Source organism: Cannabis sativa, chromosome 5 (assembly GCF_029168945.1).
Source record: "Cannabis sativa cultivar Pink pepper isolate KNU-18-1 chromosome 5, ASM2916894v1, whole genome shotgun sequence".
Taxonomy (NCBI): Eukaryota; Viridiplantae; Streptophyta; class Magnoliopsida; order Rosales; family Cannabaceae; genus Cannabis; species Cannabis sativa.
Genome location: NC_083605.1, coordinates 75,565,532 through 75,591,900, shown reverse-complemented (window position 1 = coordinate 75,591,900; position 26,369 = coordinate 75,565,532). Strand labels below are relative to the sequence as shown.

General features: G+C 29.4%; 5 protein-coding genes, 1 long non-coding RNA gene and 1 other non-coding gene across 8 annotated transcripts; 4 read left to right on the top strand and 3 right to left on the bottom strand.

The window, feature by feature from the left end:
* Positions 1–930: 930 nt before the first annotated feature.
* Positions 931–1,012, top strand: TRNAS-UGA (transfer RNA serine (anticodon UGA)). Its single transcript has one exon. It is a non-coding gene; the product is annotated as a tRNA-Ser (tRNA).
* Positions 1,013–1,414: 402 nt separating this feature from the next.
* LOC115715629 (probable E3 ubiquitin-protein ligase RHA4A) lies at positions 1,415–3,896 on the bottom strand. The gene is made up of 3 exons (XM_030644287.2): positions 3,418–3,896; positions 3,218–3,306; positions 1,415–2,020 (listed from the first exon to the last, which is right to left on the bottom strand). The coding sequence occupies exons 1-3, from the start codon at positions 3,646–3,648 to the stop codon at positions 1,558–1,560; spliced, it is 783 nt and encodes a 260-aa protein (XP_030500147.1). The 5' UTR covers positions 3,649–3,896; the 3' UTR covers positions 1,415–1,557.
* A 5,639-nt stretch (positions 3,897–9,535) lies between these two features.
* On the bottom strand, positions 9,536–12,637 carry LOC115716846 (small ribosomal subunit protein bS6c). The gene is made up of 2 exons (XM_030645751.2): positions 12,194–12,637; positions 9,536–10,017 (listed from the first exon to the last, which is right to left on the bottom strand). Exons 1-2 carry the CDS (start codon positions 12,584–12,586, stop codon positions 9,778–9,780), a joined length of 633 nt encoding a protein of 210 aa, XP_030501611.2. The 5' UTR covers positions 12,587–12,637; the 3' UTR covers positions 9,536–9,777.
* A 1,853-nt stretch (positions 12,638–14,490) lies between these two features.
* Positions 14,491–17,522, top strand: LOC115716203 (26S proteasome non-ATPase regulatory subunit 8 homolog A). The gene is made up of 6 exons (XM_030644943.2): positions 14,491–14,735; positions 15,117–15,195; positions 16,175–16,277; positions 16,504–16,767; positions 16,897–17,008; positions 17,090–17,522. The coding sequence occupies exons 1-6, from the start codon at positions 14,631–14,633 to the stop codon at positions 17,228–17,230; spliced, it is 804 nt and encodes a 267-aa protein (XP_030500803.1). The 5' UTR covers positions 14,491–14,630; the 3' UTR covers positions 17,231–17,522.
* Positions 17,523–18,246: 724 nt separating this feature from the next.
* LOC115716202 (protein ABIL3) lies at positions 18,247–21,798 on the top strand. 2 transcript variants are annotated; one of them, XM_030644941.2, is made up of 10 exons: positions 18,249–18,514; positions 18,607–18,702; positions 18,790–18,872; positions 18,968–19,118; positions 19,728–19,827; positions 19,951–20,034; positions 20,222–20,255; positions 20,575–20,657; positions 20,753–20,850; positions 21,376–21,798. In XM_030644941.2, the coding sequence occupies exons 2-10, from the start codon at positions 18,613–18,615 to the stop codon at positions 21,544–21,546; spliced, it is 894 nt and encodes a 297-aa protein (XP_030500801.2). In that variant the 5' UTR covers positions 18,249–18,514; positions 18,607–18,612; the 3' UTR covers positions 21,547–21,798. The 2 variants fall into 2 exon arrangements, with proteins under 2 accessions (XP_060972146.1, XP_030500801.2); XM_061116163.1 differs by lacking the exon at positions 19,951–20,034 and having other exon boundaries at positions 18,247–18,514.
* A 2,831-nt stretch (positions 21,799–24,629) lies between these two features.
* On the top strand, positions 24,630–26,350 carry LOC115716451 (uncharacterized). The gene is made up of 2 exons (XM_030645252.2): positions 24,630–25,121; positions 25,850–26,350. Exons 1-2 carry the CDS (start codon positions 24,651–24,653, stop codon positions 26,021–26,023), a joined length of 645 nt encoding a protein of 214 aa, XP_030501112.1. The 5' UTR covers positions 24,630–24,650; the 3' UTR covers positions 26,024–26,350.
* LOC133038113 (uncharacterized) lies at positions 24,671–25,916 on the bottom strand. The gene is made up of 2 exons (XR_009688035.1): positions 25,793–25,916; positions 24,671–25,598 (listed from the first exon to the last, which is right to left on the bottom strand). It is a non-coding gene; the product is annotated as an uncharacterized LOC133038113 (long non-coding RNA).
* Positions 26,351–26,369: the final 19 nt, after the last annotated feature.

Genomic DNA, 26,369 nt, shown 5'->3' with positions numbered 1-26,369 from the left:
GTAATGACTTAAATTTAATGTTTATTTTTAACAGTATAAGTACTTAATTTATAAAACTGTAAAAGTAATTGTTGGCGTAAACCTGATGAGTATACGGTCAAGGTGAATGTCGATGGTGCGACTTTTGAAGCTCACCAAAAGTTTGGTTTCAGTTGTGTTGCTCGTGATCACCATTGTAAGCTTATTGAAGCTATTTCTGAGAGTCGTTGGGGTTGTGTATCTGCAGAAATAGCTGAGGTCATTGGCATTAAGGAGGCGCTAAGTTGGATAAAGCGCAAGGGCTGGGGTAGGGTGGTTGTTGAGTCTGACGCTTTAGTTGTTGTTCAAGCAGTTAATAGCTCAGTGCATATGTCATCCCAGTTTGGTTTATTGGTTGAGGACTGTCGTACTATTGTAGCTAGTTTGAATAATGTCCTTATTTCTTATGTTAATCGATTTGCAAATAGGGCTGCCCATTGTGTTGTTTGGGCATCTTATTTATCGTCAGGTTGTACTTTTAATGAGCTAAATGCTCCGCTTTCTTTGTGTGACATTAAGGCTGATGCCTGTTAATTTTTAATGAAAATCCTTTATTCAAAAAAAAAAAAAATTATAAAACTGTAATTTTTTTATTGTTGTCTTAAATAGAAAATATATATAAAATCCAAATTCTTGATTAGTATAAATAGAAACATGTAAGTATCAGTTACTTCCAAATATTCTATTAATATTTTCAAAATAAAATTTGTACAAAGTGAAAAAAATTATAATCTTACAAATATTAAAAACTTATAACATTATTTATCTTTTTATTTGATATAATAAATGAAAAAAAAAACATATATGCTATATAATGATACGTCATATTAAATGTGGAACATAATTTTATAAAATTAAATAAAATTTTATTTGTTTAATGAAATATATTAATGAGAGACTTAAACATCAAGAGTCGATATGTCCGAGTGGTTAAGGAGACAGACTTGAAATCTGTTGGGCTTCGCCCGCGCAGGTTCGAACCCTGCTGTCGACGATTTTCATCTTTTTTATTTTCTCTTAATGATTTTTCTCACTTTTTTTTTTTTTTTTTTTAAGAAAAGGGATTAATTCATAAATAAATAAATGAATAAAAATGCTAAATTACAGATTTATTTTTTTAAACACTTTTACGGGTATTTTTTTTTTTTTTGTTCTACAAAAAAATACAGATTTGATTTTTTGTTGTTTCCGAAAAAAGTTATTTTAATGTTGTTACAGAAAAGTAACATTTATTTTTACATTTCATTGTTTTTTTTGTTGTTTCTAAATAATGTTGTTTGACGTTATTGTTACGAAAAATAACATGAAAATAATATAAAAAGAGTTTCGCTTTTAAAGGTTAAATTTTCAAGTAAAATCAACAAAGTAAACTGTGAATATATAACAATATATCTATAAACAAAGAAGAAAATCATTGATCTCTGGCCAATTTAATAATTTTACATACAAAAATCAAGGGTCTATGATTAATCTACAAAACTTTTTGTGGCTTGTAATGGTTATAGAAACCAATCATATAATAACTTTTACATATTATAATTAATTAACATGTGTTTGGATAAAGATAACAACAGATCCTGAATCAAAATAACGTTCCATATTATTACTATTACTATTACTATTATTTATTCTTGGTATTGTTGATTCTTGATCAACAATAGCACTATTACTTATTGTTGTTAACTCTTGTTGTTGTTGTTGTTGTTGTTGTTGTTGTACTTCTAGTGACACTTGAATCACTTGCGGTGGAGGAGTAGCACTACTACTCCGATCGGGAGCCAGTTGAGGTGGTGGTGGTGGTGACACAGTGGAGGAGGTTGTCGGGGCGATCGGATTAGGGTTTTTGTGTTTGGGATTGGGAAAAATTGAGGATCTACAAAGTGGGCAAGTTGTGTTTGTGTGAAGCCATAAATGTATGCAATCTATGTGAAAAACATGCTTGCATGATGGGACTTGGAGTAACTCTTCTTTCATTATATATTCACCCAAGCAAACACAACATCTGTCCATATTAATTATTATTAGTAACTATTTATATATGAATAATGGGACAATTATATATTGTTAGTTAAAGAGTAAATAAAAGTATTACTAATAATTTTTTTTTTAGTGATATAAGTACTCAATGTTAATAAAAGTATAATTTTTTTCATATTTCATTAGTATAGATTCGTTAGTATCTTGAACAGATCACTACTTTCTATATCAATTGATATTATTTTATGTAATTGATCAAAAATTATTTATTAATGATAATTATTGATTTGCCTATCCGTTTGGCTATTAATTATTAGATAAAGATATATTTTTTAAAAAAACAAAGTTTGAAAAATTTAGATAATATTAAAAAAAATATATTTTTGAGTAATTATGAATTATATAATTATTTTCAAAATAATTTCTCAAAAGTTCTCATGTGAGAAGCTAGAAATCTAAACTTCTCCCAAAAAGATTTCTAAATTAAAAGTGGAAATTTCATTTTTTATTCACTCATGAATGGATTTTTTTTAAATCTAAAAAACTGAAGAAAAAAAACTTTAGAATAAACTAAGTCAAAAAAAGTCTACAAAATCTTGTAATATTTCCTGGGTGTAATAAAGAGTTCATATATATAATATTTATATATGGATAATTATATAAAACACTAATTTCTGATTTTTTTTTTTTTTTTTTTGCATTTTTAGGTTTAATTTTACAGTATTTTATAAAAATATAAGAAAATAACACAAAAAAAATCACATGAAAGTAATAAAAAAATAACATTAAAACAACATAAAAATAATATACAAACAAAAAAAAATTAACAATAAAATAACAAGAGTACAATATAAAAAAAATCGTATTTTATATAAATAAAATTTAAAAAATTGTAAAAATATTAAAAATTCTATATAAATCGTGTTTTTATATATTTTTTTGTTATTTGTGTGTGTGTTTTTTTTTTTAAAATTATCTTTATATAATATATATAAAATTATAGGAATTTTATTGATGGTGGAAATTATGTATATAAAATTATATTTATATATAGGAAATTATGTATAATAACACCAAAAAATGTTGAGCACATGGTCTGGTCCCTAAATATGTACTAATGTTTCCAAACCAACTTAAAGAAAGAAAGAAAGAAAAAAAAAAAACAGAAGAAAATATATATTTTTTGAAAAATAAAATAAATAAGAGAGAAATAATAACTTACAGAGAATCTTTTTTCTTCAATTCTTCATCAAATAAAATTATTGGAAGATCATCTTTGAGCTCCACCTTCAAATCCAACCGATGACATGGCTATATATAATAAATAATAATAAACAAAAAAAAAATTATATACACATAATAAATATTAATTAATATGAAATAAATAGAGAGAATAAATAAAGAAATTAATTAATTAATTACCGAAGAAATATAAGTTGTAGTAGTTTGATGTGATCTTATTGGACGTGAAGGAATATTATTAGAATTAATAATATTATTTGAAGCTCTTCTTTTGAGATAGAACAAATAAAACAAGAGAAATAATATGATGGAAAAGAGTATAGGAATTGAGAATATGAAGGCTTGATAAAGCTTTAATTGTAATGCTTGTGGATAAAGATGAGGAGGTGTTGGTGATTGAACAACTCCCATATTTATTCAAATCTTAATTTTTTCAAAAATTTATATAAAAAAAAAAAACTACTTTTAAGTCCTAGCTATATATATATATATGTATGTATATATGTATAGATATATAGGTTTGTGAGTGAGTGAGTGAATGAGTGAGAGAGAAAGAGATGAAGATTTCATGGATGAGAGAAAAGAGAGGAGAGTTGTTCTTTTTAAAGAGGATTAAAGAAATAAAACCTTAAACTTTTGCCAATGGAGAAGAAGGGAGAGAAAAAAAGATTGGTTTTGATTTTTTTGATTTATATATATGTATAATTTAAAGAATTGCTAAAAAAAAATATTACTAGTGTCTAGTATTATTTTCGGTGTCATACTGTTACTGATGTAATTAAATATGAGCTATTATATAATTTTAAAAAATAATTTTTAAAAAATATCGTTAACTATTTGTAAAATGCTACTTATGAAAAATGTTGGGTACCACTAGTATAGTAGTTAATAATAATGCTCTATAATTTATTGTTATAATGATATCTGAAAAGAGGGTGAGAGAGATACTTAATGATTGTTTTTAGATTGGGGTAAAGAGCATATAATATTATGTAAGTGATTATAATGTAAATTAATTTTGTGCTTATTATAATAAGCTTTCAAAAGATCTAATTAGATAATGGTATATATTCTCTCTCTCTCTCTTTTTTTTGTTTTTTTTTTCCAATGATGGGACAAGCCCATTTCTCTCCACTAAAATATGGGCCCCTCATAAGCACTGAGCCCATATACTAATGGGCCCAAACATCATTGCCTTTTTTGCCTCAAACTCAAGAAGTAATAATAGGTGTGAAAGTGAAAGGTTTAAAATTTTTTGGTGGAAAATTCCAAACTTAAATCACTTCATGTTTTGCCTTTTTCCCCTTAATTAACTTTCTAAGGTTAGGTTTGGTAAGGTAACTACCTCTTGAAGGCCAATATCAAATTTGGTCTCTTTATTTATTTTCATAATTAATTTATTATTAGATGTTAGATCTAATCTATATTTAGTTGGCTAGTCAATAACCTAACAAACAACTTTTAAACAGATATTTGTGAAAGTTTTAACAAAATGGGCATTTGTCAAAAACTTTAAAATTGACATATCACTAACTTGTATGTATATTAATATATATCTACCAAATGAACATGGGAGACCCATCTTCATAATTGGGCAACATGCATGCTTATTTTTTTTAGTAAATTATTTTATAAAAGTTACTAATTAGATATTTTTTTATTAAATAATAAATTAGATTATATATATTTTAAAATAATATTAAATAGTATCATAAATTCTATTTTTGTTAAAGTAAAATTTAATAAGGTGTTATAACACGATTAAGTTTTCTGCATATGAATATGTCGAATTGTTTTTAAGTTACTTTTTGAAAAAAATCATCGAAAATTGAGTTCAGGATTCTATTTATATTATGTTGGAAAATATAGTGTCTAACTGTCTATTTTGTCATCTAACAAAATAGAGAGTCTAATTAATAATTTTTACAAAACACATAATCCAAAATAATATTACCTATATATAAATACATATATATAAGCATCTACCTATAATGTATTTTAATATTAAATAAATAAAATTCAATATTAATTTTAACCTATGATTTATTAATTAACTCGATATCAATATTTTGAGCACTACTTAGATGTGATATACTGTTATTAATGTAATTTAATATACAATTTCACATACTTTATTTTAATAACTATCATAAAAAACTGTTAAAGTAACGTCTTATTATAATATTAGACACCACTGATCAATTTTGAAAAATGTTAATAAAAATTAGTAGTATCTAACATTATTACAAGATGTTATATTATAATTGGTATAATTATATATTAAATTTTACACATTTTAAAGTAATAGTTATTGTAAAATATGAGTGAACTCAATAATAGTGTTACTCATCTATTCTCTTACCCTTTAAGATGCCAAAACACTTTGTTTTGAGTAATTTTATGATGCCTTTATTTTGATCCAATCATATAATACATAGGTGGTAACACTTGTTTATTATTCTTCTTCTATATATGTCCAAACAACTACAATGTAGTTCTAGAACCAAACTGTTGTATTTGTATGGTAGGAAATTTAAATAGTGTTTCAATAATACCAAGTTGAAGATATTATGTTTTCTCCAAAAGAATTTAATAGTCATCACCTGTTCTCTTTTTATCACTAAAATATAGAAAAGTGAATAGTGCCCAAAAGCTAGCATTTTTTTTAGGCTAATACTTATTTTATTATTGATTAAATTTTTTATTTTATTAGATAATAAATTAGACTTTATATTTTTTAAAATAATACAAAGTAATGCGTTTAGCTTTAATAATTATTTTTTTTTTAATATAACCATGTTGCAGATAATTTCTAGCAGGAATAAATGCAACAAAAGTGACCAATTTTATGATAACACATCTTTATTGAATTATTATTAAATTTTATTTTAATAAAAATTTAATTCATTATTTAATAAACAAATAGTCCGATCAATAACTTTCAAAACCTCATAATCTAAAATAATATATAAACTCTAAAATAATAAATATATATGTATAAATTCTTATATATTCTTCTTTTTATTGTTGGCGCTTTCAACTTTACATCATTACACAACAAGAGATTGAGAAAAGATCATAAATATGTGATGCCCACATGGTATTTTTGATGTTTTATATTTAAAGAACAGTTTCAAATTAACCCTATTAATCCTTTTTTAATATTTGCTTAAATATAATCTAATTTCAATTATAGTACATAAACATAGGAAAAAAAAAAAGAGAACTCTTATTACCCTTGATTATACTTCTTTTGTTTACCAATATATTATTCTTAATTATAGTGAGATCAGAATATATATTTAGTGTGTAATCTAAATGATAATATAATTAATTGGGCCACTTAATTAAGCATGGCAGACACTAATTTTGGTCTAGAGAAATTGAGACCAACTTTCACAATTTATTAATTTTTTTTTTTATCTACTTTTTCTATGTGTTTCATATAGTTATGTTCCAACAAGGTTACATCATGACCCCATTTATACATATTATATATATATATAAATATGTATAATATATATTCTTGGATTTGGGGTATACTTTCTCTTAATTAAATTAAAAAGATGTTTCTATTGTTGGTGGATCATGAAGAAAGCTCTCATTCACTTTTTTATATCACAAAGTGGGCAACTGGTCATGAGATCATATCTCAATCTTCACCACTCAAAATTAGATTCTCTATACCTTAACAAAATTTATATATTAAAAAATTGTTGGTATTTTTAATCACTATTTATAAATATCTTTTATACATAGAAATTTTATTTTAATGTATCGTATAAATTTTTAAGAAATTTTGTATAATTTAGAATCTCAAAATCAAGATTGAAACAACTTGTTAAAAGTATTCTTGTTTTGATATTTATATCGGGTGCAAGAAACTGTTTGAATTCTTATTTCAACATTCTAAAATATTTGAATTTTTTTAAAAAAAATTTGTAAAACTCCTACAACTATATTATACACTATAATGTGAAAAAAAAATAAAAAAAAAATTGTAACTTATCCACACTGAAAAGTAGCTATTAATATTAATTAAAATTAAGTTATTATACTACTATAGTGCTACTCATATTGAGGCGTAGTCTTGGATATAGGCATTAGAGCTAATTGTATACATATCGCTTTAACAAGTAATACTTAGGTAAGTGAGATCTTTCCCACAAAAATTAAAGCTAAGTACCAATAAATTAAATTCTTATTTCTATTTAACAATCGAATAAATAAATTTTAAAACTATATAAACTAAATAAAAATAAATAAAACAAACAAATAAGAAGTTTAACAATAAATACGAAATTAGAAATATACTTTCAATTTATTTTTTATTAATTTTAAAAATATCATATTTCTTTCTAAATAAAAATCTAAATTTGTTTTTAAACAAATTTAACATACATATATGCGGCGATTATGAAATTTTAATGGTTAATTTACCAAGATATTATGAGGTTGATAAGAACTAATATATAAAAGTTTTAATTTTAAATAATTAATAAATAAATTGAAATGTATATGTTAATGAGTGATGTCCATGGAGGGATTTGATGTTTGAATCTACATCACATATAAGAAAGTCATTTCTCACCATTTGAGGTTTATATAATACCTATATTTATATAAATTATATTTATTTAATATTGAAATAGAGAACTAGACATCAACTTTATATATTTCTCTTTATCTAATCTTGTTCTTGCAAATGCTTGCTTGCATTTACAAAAAGTTGGATCTTGGTGTCATAATGGAGAATGACTACTCTCTTTGTCAAGTTAAACTAAAAAAAGAGAGAGTAATCATCAAAGCTAGTTTCACTTTTTCTTTGAAATATATTAAAAGATTTTTTTAATCTTGTGACAGTCAGTAGTCCTGTGATCCGTAAAGAGAAATACCAGGTAAGCTGTGCAATCTCACATTGCATGTGGAAGGTCAAGTGTGATAATTTTGAAACTGTGTAGGTAAGGGACTACATAGTTAAATATGACTTAAATGATTGATTGTTACTATTTATATCAACAAGATGCATCTTGTTTTCTGATAGTCTATCTCTTGAGAACTCCATAGTTCTCAAGAAGCGTACGAGTGAGGACAAAGCACACTGTAAATACTCGTATTGGTCTATAGAGCCAGTCGTCAATTCAAAAAGCAGATAGAGTGACCTACTCGAATATAAGAGCTATATAAATCCGTAAAGAAAGGCCCAATAGAAACTTGAAGCGAGGACGTTACAAATCCTAACCCTAAAAATTCTCTTTTTTAATTTTAACAATTGTGATTTAATTTTGAATCTAATTCTAATTTTTTTTTTTTTTTAACTAAAATTGGACCTAAGGTATTATTATGCTCTATTTTACAAAACACAAAATCTGAATTGTTATTTGACAAAACAGAATGATTAATTAATAACTTTTGTTATACAAAGTTTAAAAAAGTATTTACAAAATCAATATCTAATGAAAAACATAGTTAAATTAATGAAGAACTATAGAGATGATATGCTGAAAGAAAATTAAGCCAGAATTCAATTAAAAAAAAGGAAAAAAGAATCATTCTTCATTGTTGTTTACATAAAAAAAAAAATTATTGCAAATATTCCACAAAATTAATAACTATTAACACCTAAAACTTATCTTCATCCTCTATTAATTTTTGTGAAATATTTGCAATAATATTCATTTTTTCGCACTTTTAACATTTATTTTTTTAGTAATAATAATACAAAAAATTAATATTTTATTATAATTTAATAATACAAAAGGTTAATATTTTATTATAATTAAGTATAATACTCAAATCTTTTCATTTGCTGCAATAAAATATTAACTTCTTTTATTATTACAACCAACAAAAAGATTTAGGTATTAAAGAATAAACAAATTGAAAAAATTAAATATTATTGCCGAAATATTTAAAAAAAAAACTACCAAATATTCCTAGGATAGGTGGAATGAACTAAACTAAAATGTAAGACAAATCAATCAAAAAAAGGGGTAAGTTGAAAAATGCCTCTTTATTCATCAATTAATTAAATTTACCTTTAATTTTATATTTATTTGAAACATACCTCTTTTTATATGTATTGTACCCAAAATACTCTTATAAAAGAGAATCACATAGAGAGTATCTTGAAGTAACAGGGACAAAATTGGTACAATGTTTAAAAAAAGAAGTAAAAATAATAAATTTTAAAAAAGAAGGTAAAAATAAAAGAGGACAATATAAAAAAAGTATAAAGTGTAATTTCTTCTAAAAAGAAAGAAATGAGTTCCAATATGTACTCACTTGGGCTCAATTCTTGAATGAAATGATTCAAATTTACCACTTTAAACAATTACAAATTTTGTCCTATTTCATTAATCCAATTATGTTTACAAAAAAATACCAATAGAATCTTAATAACAAGGCATTGGAAATTAGATCAACATGAAATTACAAAGAAGTATAGAACATTAAAATTTTCCCTTCCAAAACTTGTCATTTTCTCTCTTAAAAAAAGGCTACACAAATGTGAATTGGAGGAATGACATTAAACTGTAACTAATATTTCCTCTTCCTTATTTTGAAGCTCATTGATCGGATGACATCGTCGTCGGTTTTAAGCACCCCTTCGAAAGCTTCAACGGATTCTGGTTTAGTGAAATATGTAAAGAGGAGATAGATACCATCCAAGTAAGTGTTAGTTTCTCCAGCTTTGTTCTTCTTCTTGATACCATAAGCTAGTGGAATTACTCCTCTGTTGAAAACCTCGATGTACATACCGCCCCCGGCAACAAGCAACTGAGAAAAACCAACATTCAGATCATCAGCAAATTTCGTCGAAATTATCTTCCAACAGCCTAGTGAAGGTAAGTTCATAACTTAGTATGTTGATTTCTTAAGACTCTACTCATAACATACTATGTAAGCATAAACTTAACTTGATTAGCTCTTTTATAGGCTATACTACCAAACCGTGTCTTCTGATTTTATTTGCCCGTTAAAAATTCTCCCGAATAATGCATAGTTCTTCTGATGTTTTTACACATCAACATTTTGTTAGTCACTTAAATAAAACTTAACAGAAGACTTATATTTCCACACTATTAATATAGTTCGGGAAATTTTTTTAACCTAGCATGATGCAGTAGTGGTAATAGTTGCAAAAATTCTAATTAGCCCTCAAATATATGACTTCTAACCAGTCTATTTTGACCATGATTATCCACTTGAGATAAATCTTGGTTACAAAATCCATAGAGGTAAAAGATTTCTAACAATGCCTGTAGGGTTATTTTACACTAGTTCTCGAGAATTCAATGCTCAATAAAAAGGAATTGCACAATTGAGATGACATTATGAGCAATGGTGAATTCACTATGCCCTTTTGCCATAACAAAGGAGTGAATTAGAATTAAGTTTCACTTCATTCTTACAACTGTTTTAACTATTCTGAAGAATCGAAAGACTTCTTCGTACCCCATTTCTAGGATTGTTCATTGAGTAAACACCTCATGTCTTAAACTCTATACCATATGGGAGGTTAGCATCAAGGTTGGAACAAAAAAGAATAACCAAACCGAAATTGCAGCTCATTTCTCATACATAACAAAAGACTGACCTGCTCGGTTTGATGTAAGATTCCCTTGTCTCATTTTAAATGCTAAAATGAGACACAAAATTCAAAAGTCCACATTCAAACATCAGCAGACATAAGGAATCAAAGCACAGCAACTTCTCAAAGTGCAGAAATTGGGAACATTATAAAGAAACACTAAAGTAAAACAACCGAATAAGAATGCTTGTGGACTAAAATAGATGGGAAAGGTAAAGTATTTATCTTGGAAAGAAATTTAATAAAAAGACAAACTTTAGATCCCATTAAGCATATTGTAGAGAAATAGTGTGGACAAATTAGTCACCAAATGGTATCAACACAATAAACTTTAGATCCCATTAAGCATAGATTTGCAGCACATATTCTTATTACCATTACTAATTCACATTTGCTATAATAAATCTTTTCTCACCATCAAAACAGTTACTTTTCTTTGCTATATTACAAATGGGGAATAAGATAAGATAGGCCACTAAAGCAGTGATCATCTTGGCAAAAATGGACTAATTTGGGTGATCTTTTCTTGTTCAAAGCCAAAAGCTAAAGGAGATTTCCACATAGGTGTCAATTTTTTGAACCAAATTGTTCCAACTATTAGTTATTTTGGGTTTCACCAAGCACATTTTAATCCCATATATTGTTTAGTGAGTGTTCTTAACTTGTTCAAAAAGCTTAACCAAACATACTCTAGCACTTCTCTAAAGGAGAAAACTTTCCACCTTTCCTCTTTAAACACAAGCAAAATGCAGTTGAAATTTGTTAATATTTCTTATTTTCAGAATATATAGTTGTTGAAAATATGATTCAAATAGTCAGTTCGACACGTGTTTACATTATTTTAGGAGTTTTTTCATTTTTACATTTCAAAACAGTTTTTTTTTTTTTTACGGAAATTCACACAGCAACCCACATAACAACCAACAAACAATCTAAATCACATCTTAAATCCACGTAGCAACTACCGGAACAACTCAAACCCAATACTCATTAACACTATGGTGTACACTCTCATATAAGCAAATACAGTTTCTCTAGGTGCCAATAAAAGAAAACACTCCAACGATAAGAGCAAAAGTGATACCTAACCTAAAAAACTACCTATGATTATAATCGAAAAATGGTAAAAGATACCAATAATGCCTAACACCACTTAAACTATCAGTTATTAGTACAATTAAGTATATGGTTATAATAATAACTTTGATTGAATATAGCTAACTAACACTACATAGCAATGCTCATTATATAATTATATATGTATATATATATAGTGTTAATCTACATATAACACAAAAGTTCTTTCTTTCCTCCATTTTCCCAGCAACCAAACAAATTATCATACAATGAAAAAGCTTTTACCTCTTCATACTTCTGGGTAAGTGAAAGTCTCTCATCTTCAGACATATCAGGCCTCAAAACCGCCATAGTCTCATACTGTCTTAACCCAGGTGGACATTGAGGCTCCTCTTTGTCCTCCACGGCTGCCAATCCCGACCCCGGTGGAGATGGGGTGTCATCATCCGATGCAATCCCACCTCCTCCGAAGAACGAACCGGAGAAGTCCAGCGTCTGAGCCCGGACGACTACGGTCAAGGAGGTCTTCGTTGGGGAAATGAAAAGATTCGATTTTGATATTGAGAATGGTCTGTGAGTTAAGGAAGATGGAAATTGGGAGAGGGATTTGGGGGGTTTTGTGAGTAGTGATGATGAAGAAGAAGGGGTGAGAGTCGAAGTGAGAGGTGAGGACGCCATTGTTGAGCTCTGTGTGTGTGTGTTTGAGTTTTCAGAAGACTGAGCTTTGAGAGTGGATTATAAGATAAGGAAGGAGGTGCGTAGTGTTCCGCTACGTGTTACGGCGTACGTTAAGAAAACGACTTGTCGTTTTGTTTTTACTTGCTTATATATACGACATGTCGTTTTATTATTTTATCAATTAACCTTCTTTTTTTTTTATAACTTTTGGAAGGGATTTTTTTTTTTTTTTTTTTTTTTTGAAACTAATGCGTTATATATAAATAGAATTAGACTTTGCGGTCATAACAAAGGATAGTTTTAGGTATCGAGGATAGCTCAACGAAACCTGTAATGTTCTGGGTCAAGGCCCACTGAGCCACATTGTGGGCAGCAAAATTACACAGTCTAGAAATAAACGAAAAATTACAAGATAAAGTAGTGTATTGGAAGGGGATCAAGTCAGGGCCGGCCCTAGGCATAGGCGGGCTAGGCCCGCGCTAGGGCCCACACTTTTCGGGGGCCCAAAATAAAAAAATAAAAAAAATTATTAGGCTTTTATTTAAGTAAAATTTAAGTATATTATAAGCAACAAATATTCATAGTTTAGTTGGTTGAGGTGGATGGCATAATGTCCAAAGTCATGGGTTCTAATCCCATAACACTCTTCTTTGATTTTTTTTTATATATTTTTAAGGGCCCCAAAATTTAATTCATCTTGGGCCCATATATTTTCAGGGCCGCCCCTGGATCAAGTAGTGTACATTTTATCCTCACTTCTTCGGCTTAATAGTAATTATAGAGACCACCGAGTAGTCAATGACAACTTATATATTATCCCTAAGATGGTTGTTCGTCGAGACATTTCTACGCAAGGATACCATGACTTACCCAATAGGGCGTACAAATATGTGTTACATTTAAATGAGTTTTACTTTTAAGGCCTAGGATAAGTGCTATTATGCATAGATGAACTCCGAAGAGCAACTAAATAAGAGACTTAGCGTAAAGTCATCTAACCAATTACACCACACACTCAGTGGTATCATTTAACATTATTACTCTAGCTTTGACTTTTTTTTTTTAAAAAAAAAAATATTAAAATAACATATAAAAGTTTTAAAGGAAGATCTTGCTTTAAGAACATACGATTAGCGTAAGTACGAGAAAGACTAACACAAATATGTACAATTTAATTAGCAGGCCGTTTAACATAATGAACCACAACATTACTAAATGATTCAAACAACACTTTACAATAACTAACAACAGTTGCAAAGGTATAAACTAAAATAGTTAGCTCGAATAGCTGGTACCACCCAAGGCAGCCCTGATTTTTTTCGACAATTATTATTTTTACCTTGTAATTAACTCATAAAATAAAGAAAGAAATAGATAAATAAAAATAATTACAGTAAATTAGGTTAATTAAATATGTAAATTTTACAATTTATATACAACAATGCATTTCTATCTGTTTAGTTTTCAGAGACAATTATTTAGTTTAATTTTTCTAATGGCGATGTATGTTGTAATTATTTAAAACATCTTTTAAAATTTTAAGGAATTTAATTTAATTTAACACACCAAAAATAAGGTTCACAGAATATTATTGTACACGTGACTCATTGAAACAGATAAAGGTGTATCAGTGTAATCCTTTAAAGTACGAATTTTTTTATGAAAAATTAGTTTAATTTGTTTTATAGTCATGTACAGTATAATTATTTAAGATATCTTGCTATATTTCGATAAATTTATAATAATTTACAATAAATTTCGATAAATTTATTTTCGGCCTGTTAAATTTTTTTGAATTTTTCAAAATTTTACAGTATGTCTTATAAAAGTACGCGACCATGAAATTTAAATTAAAAATGGTGTATTGATTGACATTTTAGAATTTTGCCAAAAGTATTTATGTAAATAAATTTAAAAAAGTGGTGTGTTTTGTATATTTTATAATCTTCCATTTTCAAGCCCTAGAAATAGGAAAAGCCAAAAATTCCTTCTTGAACGACAAGCAAAAACCAAACCAGAGAGAAGAGAAAAGAGATCGGCGAAAATGGATCCCAAACTCACAGAAGTGTCGCAGCTGTTCGAGCGATTCAAAGCTGCACTTTCAAGGAAGGATTTTGATTCATGTACCATGTTTCTCTCTCAGCTCAAGGTAACCTTTTTCCTTCTTTTACTGGGATTTTTCTCATGTTAAATCGCACCGAACTAGACTTAGTTCTTCTGTTGTAGTGTTATATTGGAAAATTATGATTCTAATTTGGTGATTTTTGTTGTTGGGTTTGTTCAAAAATCAAAATCTGATTTTACTACACTAGCGATGCATTACTTTAATTTTTGTAAGAAGGTACAGAAAATTGTGCGAAATTGGAAGTTGGGGTGGAACAGTCATGATCTTTTTGCTTTTTTGGGATTACCCAATTTGATTATTCATTAGTTGGGAATTTTGATATGTTGGAATTTCTGGTTTTTGCTTAAGTGATGATAGGGTTAGGGTTAGGGTTGAGTTGTTTTAACTGTATATTTGTTTGTTCAGGTTATGCTGACTGAATTCAGAAGCCTTCCACCATTGTTTGAAGAAACACCAAATGCCGTTCATGAACTAACATTAGCAAGTAATATTCTCAATCATTTCTATGTTTTTTGCAAGTGTTGATTTTTACAATTGCACTACTTTGTTGTTTTACTATTTTTAGTTCCTTATTCTAAAACTTTAGCCAATATGTGTTAGTGTTACCCTTCAATTTTTTGTTATATTTAGAGAGATGTCAGAATTCCATTCTCTAAAATGAACTAAAGGAACGCCTAGCTGCTTCAAGCCTAACCCGAAAGAGTATAGATTGAGAAGTGCATAGGAAGGACTCACCTTACTCTGTTTCATTTTAGAGAGCTTCCAGCGCTGTTAGGAAATCATGATTAGTCCTACACCTAAGATAGATGGATTCTTCTTAATGGGGGAGATGAGATCCCACAAAGCCCTTGTTCCCTTAGCTAAGATTCTCCTTATTATTATGCATTATATCTAGCTATAAAACCACAGGGTTATAAATTTTAAGGTATCTCATTTCGAAACCTATGTAGTTGTATCTAGTTACGAACATAATCTAGTCTTTTGTTTCCCATCCCGTAATCTCCTATGGACTCTAAGTGGTGGGGTTTCAGGGTAGAAGGTTCATGGTAGGTAGTTCCAATATGGCGATTAACATCTTTCTAGTGTGTAGCGAGATCCTTCAATGGTTCTAGGCTTGATTATGATAGAAACTGTCAATGAGGCTGTGTAGTGGATTTCATATTTATAAATTTTATTTTCATGAATATTCTGTTGGTAGTAAGATGATCTGTCCTATCTTCATTATGTGAGACTAAGCATGTTTGGTCTTGAAGCATTAGGATACTGACTTGTCCATCTTATTTAAACTTGAGTTAGACAAAACCAATTTCCATCAAGGAGAATGATTACCAGAGTTTATTGAAAAGTCCTTACTATATGTAATTATTAAATGATTGTGTTTGTGTATAGATAGTAAAGTTGTCATTGTTGTCATCTCTTTTGATTATTTTCTAATGACCATTTTTGTGTCTGAGAACTATTAGGGGACATATACGAGCATGCTGTTGTTCTGAGTGTAAAGACTGAGGACCAAGATGCTTTCGAGAGAGATTTCTTTCAGTTGAAACCCTATTACACAGATGCCCGGTAATTTGTTATAATCGTTAGCTCAGCACATTCTTGAGTTTTATTGTTTGTTTGGAAAAACTAAATTAACAATCCATGATATTAAACCAAAAAATAAAGAGACTGGAGAGGAGAAACATATCATAGTTGCTGCTTACTATTTTTTGTTTACTCATGAGTTTCTATCAATTTCCTTATTCTGAATGTCGCTATTGAAATTTCCTTTATCTTTTTCTGGTTGGGGCAGGAACCGATTACCTCCATCTTCTCAAGAGCACCCAATCTTAGGTCTCAACCTGTTGAGACTCCTCGTGCAGAACAGAATCGCTGAGTTTCATACAGAATTGGAGCTGCTGTCATCTTCAGCTTTGGAGAACCCATGCATCAAACATGCAGTGGAGTTGGAGCAGTCTTTCATGGAGGGGGCTTATAATCGTGTGTTGAGTGCTCGCCAGACAGTGCCACATGAGACTTATGTTTATTTCATGGATCTTCTGGCAAAAACAGTTAGGTATGGTATTATCTTCTTGCAAATATGTGGAGTAGAAAATCCCCCATAATAATTTATTATATCAAGCGAATGTTCCTGGCAATTTTATATTCGAAACTTGATTTTATCATCTGTTCTGTATTTTTACAGAGATGAAATAGCTGGATGCAGTGAGAAAGCATATGATTTTCTTTCGATCAAAGATGCCTGTCAAATGTTGTTGTACACTTCAGAACAAGAACTGCTGAAGTATATCGATGAGGTAAACTTCGTGCTACTCTTACATTATTGTTCTTTGTTGATTGTGAGACACATTTATTGAAATATATCTTTACGAACACAGGAGCACCCCGAGTGGGAAGTTAAGGATGGTTTGGTGATTTTCCAGAAGGCAAAAGAATCTGCACCCTGCAAGGAGATACCTTCCCTGCAGCTCATCAACCAGACTCTCAGTTATGCAAGAGAGTTGGAGAGGATTGTGTAAACGCAAACTACTCGTGATTCACATTTGATTGTCGTTTAGACTCGATTCTCATCATCTTTAAATTGTTTCCTTGGTGCCCCACACAGAGCTTAAAAGATTTGTTAAACCGTCGTAATTTCAATTTGGCCACCATGGCGGGGCTTTTGGGATTCGAACCATCCACTTTAATTTCCTTAAAAATGGTTATTGAGTTCTGAAATGACCTTTTAGATAGCAAAAACCATACCAACACCAAGCATGAATTTCATATTACTGAGTTCAGTTCAATTCAAGTTATTTTTTTCTTGTTCAATTATCAATTAGCTTAATTTCTGATGTTGATTTGTCATTTTCTCACACGAGAATTAAAGATCAATTATTGCACATTGAATGACTTTCTTAAATTATAGAAGATAAAATGGAGAGAAAACTAAGTATGTATGTTTAGTGAATATGGACCATAAATAAGTCCATGAATTCTCAACTGTCAAATAACTTTGAAGTTCTTCTTAATGAATTTCATCTTGTCTTTTTCTCTCTAAATCATAATTGTCCTTTTCATTCTCAATCTCACTTCAAAAAGTCATCTCCAATTTCCAACTTGTGGTACTTTCCTATTATGAAAAGGCAATAAGAGATTACATTGCTTGAAAAGATAGTAACATTAGAAAGAAAAAGTAGATTCATATTCATGGTAGGCCATTAAGAAAGGCAAAAACAGTGCAAGTAATTTAATTTTGCAGGTGGGATTTTGAATTCCTACAATAAATTATAGTAGTGGCTTCTTAATATAAAGAGTCCAGTAGTTGGCTCATATTTTTATCTAACTTATTGTTATGATATATACACCTATATGAAATGAAATTGCAATTAAATTTTTGGCAGGCAAAGTAGCCATCCCCACAATGACTTTATATGATAAATGTGATTAAATTTTAAGATACCCTTCTTTCCCATCTACTCCTAGAGAGGCCCCCCTACCCCCACCAAAATGTGGTTTACACTTGGCTTTATATTTATAGGTTCATAATTTTCTCCATTACAACAAAAAAGTGAAAGACACCATCACTAAACACTTCACTTAAAATAATTAGTATAAAAAGTTGGTTAATTATTTTTGTTTCAAACTATTTACTCAAAACAAACTATTATTGGATAGTTGTCACTTCTCAGTAACTATCTCTTTATAAATTGTTAGAAATCTTATTATTAAGTAATGCAGTTGTTAGTTGTTGACTATAGTTTTGAGTTTGTGGGAAAAATAACTCAGATTGCAGTTGAAGATTAGTAACAAGAAAACCCCAGGTATGTTCTTTATCTAATCATTAGTTTAATCTCTTACTTAATTCATTTTCTATGTTATTATTGGGTTCATTTGACACTTTTTTTTTCTTTAGCCATACATGGAGATGTTAAGCTCTTCATCACCACTGCCTTTACACCATGATGAACTATATATGCAACAGAAGATGATCTTTTCAGACAGTTTGAAAGTAAAAATTTAAGTTTGGTTAATTATCACATATAGAGGAAATAATATATGAAGAAACTGAATGTTGTTGTTTATTTTTTGGATTAAGGAATTGAAGAATATGAGAAAACAATTGTACTCAGCAGCAGAGTATTTTGAAGTATCATATAGAAAAGGTGATCAGAAACAAATGTAAGTAAGTTTGTATATTCTATTATATATATATATATATATATATATTTATATAATTTTCTAATGTATTAACAAGTCTGAATCTACTGTTTTAGAGTGGTGGAGACCTTGAAAGATTATACCATTAAAGCATTAATCAATAGTGTAGATCATTTGGGTTCAATGGGAGATAAGATCAATAAATTCATGGATGAAAAGAATATTGATGTTTCAAGTGTTGATCTCAAACTATGTTCCATTGAACAGGTACCCTCTCAGTTTACAAACCTCTTAGGCTATTATTTCAAGGATTTCTTAGCATTGTTATTGGGCATCTTTTATAGGTGACACCTTATGATTGATTATCAATATTTCCTAAAAATTATTGTCTTTAAGTTATATGAAATTCGATACTTAATTACACAATAACGGTATGACACCAATAATAGTATGACATAAGAAGGATGCTAGACAGTAATGGTGTTTTTTTGCATTTCTCATTTCTTTCCTATACCAATAATGCTTCAAATAAATTACTTTTTGACTAATTTGATCACCATTTGTGGTTGAAGTTTGCAACATACAATAATATACTTTATACACAAGACCGACTCTAAATTGGGTGAGCCTTAAGAAAAAAAAAATTATTGAGTTCTTTATTTAAAAAAAAATATGTGATATTTTATCTATTTTTTTTTTTTATATAATCATGAATCACATGTATAATTTTAAATAATTTCTTTTTTCTTTGGTTCTTCATTGGTGGGCATAGGCTTAGCCTTGTTTATAGTCATAACAATAAGATTATTATGAGGAGATTCTTAGGTGGGATTTTGATGTTTTTTACTCATCTCTATCATTCTTTTTTAATCTTAGAAAGTAAGAACATGCCAAGGCTACACTGATCGAGGTGGAATTTTCCAACAATCATTAACCTTAGGTTGTTCAAAGCACCATAAACGATACATCATTCCAGGTATATATATATATATATAAATATATATATATTTATATACATGTATAAATTGTTTTTAGAACATGATTGAAAAAAAAAATATGAGTTTTAATTTAACTAAATGACTCAACACTTTTATTTCAGTTGAAGCAACCACCAATGCAATTAACCAGTCTAATAATATGATTTCTCACAGTGCTGAAGATGACTCTGTTAAGTTTCATAATGGTATTTTAATTATTCTCTTTCTTTATACTAAAAATAAACTCCCACTCACTTAATTTATCACAAAACCTTAAACCTCATGGTTAGCTCACTTTGAGAATTTTGTAGTGTATAAATTGTTATATATATTTTTCAAGTTCCATTTCACAACTTCTGACTGATCTATTTATCTATGTTCATACTTTCAAAGTAAAACATAGGGATACCACAGCAAAATTAAACAGGTAAAATATTAAACACCTTTCATTCAACACTATAATTAAGGCTAATTAAGAAATTTCAGACTTTTACATGTATAAAATTGTGCTCTCCTAAACTATTGAAATTGTTAAATTTAATGACTTTCGTTTAATTTTACTAACTAAAGGATAGTCATTAAATCTAACAATCTCAATAGTTCGAAAAAATTTATAACCTAAAAGGTTTGAAAGACACAATTTGGTACATGTCGGGATAGAAAATTCTAATTAGCCCAAACTTAAATATATCATGCCTATAATAACCTTATGAATCTCATACATGTCTATGTAAATTTTAATTCAGGGAACAAAGATCTATATCTGCACAGACCCCACGTTCTTCTTCACCTAAGACTTTTCAATTGAAGAGAACTGCATCCATACCAGGTTTGTAAAAATTTTATATCTCATAGAATATAAAACATGTGAAAATTTAGTGCTGTTGTGTTATTATTATTATTTGATGATTTTTATGTAATCAGATATGAAAGAGCTATCATCATACCATTTTCCAGTCAAGCGATCTGGATCTGTTGTCAAGAGATCAATGACTATAAATTCATCTACCTCTAAACAACAGGTAAGCATATTTTAGTTTCTAAAGTTTGTAAAAATTACCGAACTCTGTATTTTTTAAAATGATATATAATAATAGTCTGAGTCTAATTTTAATCAATTTCTTTTTTAATATATAAAAAAGATAAATAGTAGTATAGCTACCTAAAATTTTAAACTTGTAAAATGACATAAATTCAATGTTAATTTTTAAAGAAAATTACAGTTTTACGCTAAAAATAAACATTTACAAACTTAAAACTTTAAATACTTATACCGTTATTTACTCTAACTAAAATTTAACTAACCTACAAGAACAAACAAGTGAAACTTAGTCATAATACTTTCATCTCAAGTATTATTACGTTTCATTTTGAACTCAAGGTACATGTGTCTAAATAGTCAGTTAACAAAACTTAACAGAATGTTTAATCGATAACTTTTGTTAAACACGGAGTTGAAAATAGTATTTACCTTAAATTTTATTAGAATGAAAATTAACAGTTTAATAGCAAACATGATATTCAACTCATTCCTCCTGTATTTGCAGTATCCCAAAGAGTCATGGAGATCAAGTTCAATGTCTACTCGTCAAGAAAGAGACAGAGCTAAAAGTCCTGAACTGCATTCTGGCTTAAACAAACGCCTCTTGAAGGCATTGGTCAGTATACGTAAGTATAGAAAAGATGCCACTTTACAGAAACACTCCAATGAAAAGTAATATCCCTATAAACACATTTGGGTACAGGAAAAAAATAACAAGTTCAAAATTTTGAAGCATATTGTTTCTTTCAAGTGTTTTACTGGTTCACAAATATGCAAAGAAAGATATTTGTAATGATAAGTACCTGTTTCATCTCTCCAGCAAATCTTTCCTCCTAAGGTGTTTAACCATATGTACTCGAACTGATTTTCTGGCTGTCTTCTCATACAAGTTGTTAATGTATCAAAAACTTTATTATGCATTTCTTAAGGGAAAGATCTTCTATTATAAATCAAATCATGAACCTTCATTTACAATAACAAAGTATATGGGAGAGGAAGAAGAGCTTGTTTTGACAGGCCAAGACTAGTCTTATTGGAAAGCCTTCTAACATGAGAAACATATATAAATACATATTTCTACTCATCATTAGATCGTTTAGTACGCTTTATTTGTATTGTATAATATAGACTGAATTGTATTTTATGTAAAACTATGTGGTATAGATTTTTATAGTGTAAATTAAAATAATATAATAGGACTTAATATGGCGTACAAACGAGTCTTAAAGTTACTATACATGACATCAATGTTAATTATAAAGACTTCTATATCAAGTGAGAAGTAAACCCAATTTCAACCAAATACGCATCCAGTTCTTATAACTTCATCTCTTTTCAAGAGTTTTCTCATTTCATCATATACACAGCATTGCCTAACCAAAAAAAAATGCAAGAAAGTGTATTCAACATAGAATAGAATGGCAAACAATTAAGATAGTGACCAAAGAAAGTTGTTAAAGAAATCTAGAACAGAACAAATACTTGTAAGCCTCTTAAGAAACCATCGTTATACTTGTTGGACTTTTGAGTTCTGTGATGTGTACATGACCAGGTACTCTGCATGAAAACATATTTAAATAGACAGAAAACTAATAATGATTTTGAAAACCAAAAAAGTTGAAAATGTTAATCTGTTGAACTAGATTATTGTTGTATCTAAATTCATTCTTGGAAAACTCTGGAATGAAGTAAAATATCAGTTTCTTTCTTTTTTTTTTTTTTTGAAAAAGAAGCGTTATATTAAACCAACGAACTAGTTAGACCGTAAGGTCATTACAAATTAGATTTAAAAGAATGTCATTAGTATCCAGGCAACCATAACGATTCTGTGTAAAAGCCCACTTCGTTTTATTATGGGCACAAATATTACAAATACGAGCTACATTAGAAAAATTACAACCCGCAAATAAAGAAGAAATGCTTAAACATTGAGAAATATCAGTTTCTTTCAGTATGATAAAAATTATTTCAGCTGTTCTGGAGCAATGAATGCAAAAATACAGAAGCTATTATCAAGATCCCACATAATAGATACATTTAAAAATACTTCCAGAAGCAAAAAAACAAAAAACAGCAGAATAAATGTATTGAACAGTTATTTTCATTCTATATAGTAAAATATTTGAATTTGTAGCTTTATAATTAGTAAACTGATTAGTTTAACAAGTGTACTCATATAAAGACAATATACATATTAGATTATTAGAATGTGTATATAGTTCCTTACCAAAATAGAAAAGATGCATTAGGAAAAAAAATCATACTATAATCTCTCCTTTAATTTTTTTTAAAAAAATTTATTAAAAAAATACTATTTTTAGAAAAATTTTATAATTTTTTTACATTTTTACAAAAAAAAATTAGTTTTACAGTTTTCTATTTTCTTAACATGTGCCGATTGCTAATCAATGTCCTAGGTGCATTAATCATCCTGAGACACCCTTACATTGTTTAGTAACTTGTCCTTTTGCATCTCTCTGTTGGGATTCTGGTGGAATAAGGACTAATGTTCAAGGAATTATAACCTTTGCTAGTTGGTTGGAAGCCATATTCAAGAGAGAAAACACAGCTACCAAAGAAAAGATTGCAGCCACCTGCTGGGCGATTTGGAAGACCAGAAACGATCTGGTCTAGTCTGAGAAGAACACCACGGCTGAGCATGTAACTGTCCTTGCGCATACTACCCTCTCCAATTGGTCTCGAGCTCAAGACCGAAGCTGTGTGCCCACACCAGCTTATTTAACAAGTGCTGATGGACTAGAGAAATGGATGAAACCAGCTGCTACAAAGATTAAAATAAATGTAGATGCTGCAACTTTTGACAGCAATGGAACGTACTCTTTTGTATGTGTTGCAAGAGATGAAAATGGGTGTTTGATAGAGGCTCTCACATGCTGTCGGGCAGGGACAGTTCAACCAGCTTTGGCCGAAGCCATGGGGGTGCGGGAGGCTTTAAGTTGGGTGAAGAAAAAGGCGTGGCAAGGTGTGGTGGTGGAATCCGATTGTCTCTCCGTAATTCAAGCAATTCGTAGTAATCTTCCTTTGTTATCCTATTTTGGAAGTGTTATTTCGGATTGCAAACTGTTTTTAGAACAAATTGGTGATGTTTCTGTTAATTTTATTAGACGGTCTGCTAATAGTGTTGCTCACTCCTTTGCGAGGGCATCCTATTTTGTTGTTGATCGTACTCTTACAAGCAATGATGTATCTACTGAATTGCTTCATGTAATCTCGAGTGATTGCATTTGCAATTAATAAAGTTGATTAATTTCTTCAAAAAAAGTAATTTCTGATATAAATATTTAAATTTAAATATCGATTACAAATAAATATTTAGATTTAATTTTTAAAGGTAATAATACTTAACTTATATTTTTAGAACTCGACTAAGTGTTAAATATTCATGTGTCATTTTTTTTAAAATTTAATCACTTAAACTAATTAAAAACAGTCTCAGTTAAATAATTACAAAAGTTCTAAAAATATAACTTAAATATTATAACAATAATTTATGTGCAACCAAAATTAAACTTGCGGCAAAAAAAACTCTTTTTTAACTATGATTTTATGGTATCGAATGAAAACAACAAAATTACAACAATTAATAAACCTTAATTTTGTAAAATTTCGTACAAAGTAGTTTTTATTTATTTATTTATTTACTATTTTGGGTATGTATGAAAAAAATATCTCATTTTTTTTTTCTAAAAAAAAATAAATATATTCCACGTGCGTGTCCCTAACTAGTATATATATATCATATTTCGTACTTCGTCAAATATGCTTTCTTATCTTTTTCCTCATCCACTCATGGCTCTAACCATACCCAACGGTGGAGGTGGTACTAGTGGAGCTTCAATCATCTTCTCCGGCAATCCCACCAAAAATCCCAACTACACCCACTTCCCTATTCGCCGCCACCTTATCTTCCCTCACTCGTCCAGAAACCTCCACGTGGCAGTGTCTGCCAAGAAGTTTTCCTCCAGAAGCGGAAGGGTCGATGGCAACAAGAACAGGAGAAGCACCACCACCACCAGGGACCAAGAACTAGAAGAGATTAATCGAACGGCTGACCTCCAAATGGGTCTTCTCGAAAACGCTGCTGCTACTGGCTCAGCCGTTAATGGCGTTGATGATGGATATTTCTTGCCCAAGCTTCCGGGTGAGGAAAAGGACTTTTGGGAAGGTGAACAGTGGGATTGGCTTGGGTTCTTGGTCGAGTACTTGTGGGCTTTCGGCATAGTTTTTTCGGTAAGTGTTTTTTCTTTTCTTTCCTACTCTGCATTTAGATGAGTTATTTGTGTGTTTAATAAAGCTTTGTTTATTTTGAATTAGTTTGTTATTCAAGTGTTCTTATAGGCAAATTTTGTGATATTTGAATGCTTAGCTTTTGAATAAGAATTACTCACAAGGGTTAGATTTTGCAGAAGGATAAGTACTAATTTTTTTATTTTTAAGAGAGAAATCTTGGTAGATTATCATTGCAAGATTTGCTGACATGCTATGGCTGCTATAGTTTTTCCTGGTTTTTTAAGTATAAGATTTTCTGTATGTCAAATCAACTGATGATGTTTCAAGAAATTTTGATGCAAATACAATCTATATATGTCTTAATTAAGGATAGAACTTTACCTTTTATCAATAGTGTGTTGTCTCTTGGTGTGATAATGGTGAAGAAAATGCATGCTACCATCCTAAAGCCTTTCTTAGCTGTCCAACTAGAATTACCTGCAGCAGCATATAAACGTGTGAGAATGGAATAGAACTCAATATATAGAATTTCTATAAAGAGTGAAGATAGCCTATACATATCAATGTTAATTTCTATAAAGACTTATATCATGTGAGAAGTAAAACGAAATTTTTATGGCTGTTAGTTCTAAATATCACAGTAAAAATCAACTAATGTAGCAGATTCATACCGCATAAGGAATGTTTTCATTTTATGTTAACATTCGATCTATCTTTGTTCTTGGCAGTTAGTTGCTTGTGGGGTTGCCGTTTCCACTTACAATGAAGGAGCTACCGATTTCAAGAACACACCTGTATACAAGGAGTCAGTCCAGTCCCAGGAGCTTTTAGAAGAACCCGATGCATCCAATCCCGATGTATTTGAATCCAACCCAACTGAGGTGGCTCCTAATTTGGAATAGCATACCTGATGAACAAATGACTTTTACAACTGGTATATGACTGTGGGATTGTTTTCGGGCTCAATACCCCTTTACAATCCCCAGGGGAGGTGAACCAGAGCGAGAGGAAGCCCTCGTAGTCAGTCCCCCCTAGATTGTTCAGTTGGAGCTGTTGTTACCATACTGTTGTTTCAAAAACTATCTGTATTGTATAATCCTACTGAAGGAAACAATTTAAAAAAGGTATGTTAATCAATTTGTAAAGTGTTGTTTCCATTGTAATGTTTAATACCTTGATACAGAGAAAGTCTTTAACATGCAATTGAGTTAGTAGCAAATTTGTGAAAAGGAGCTTCACGTTATTAGT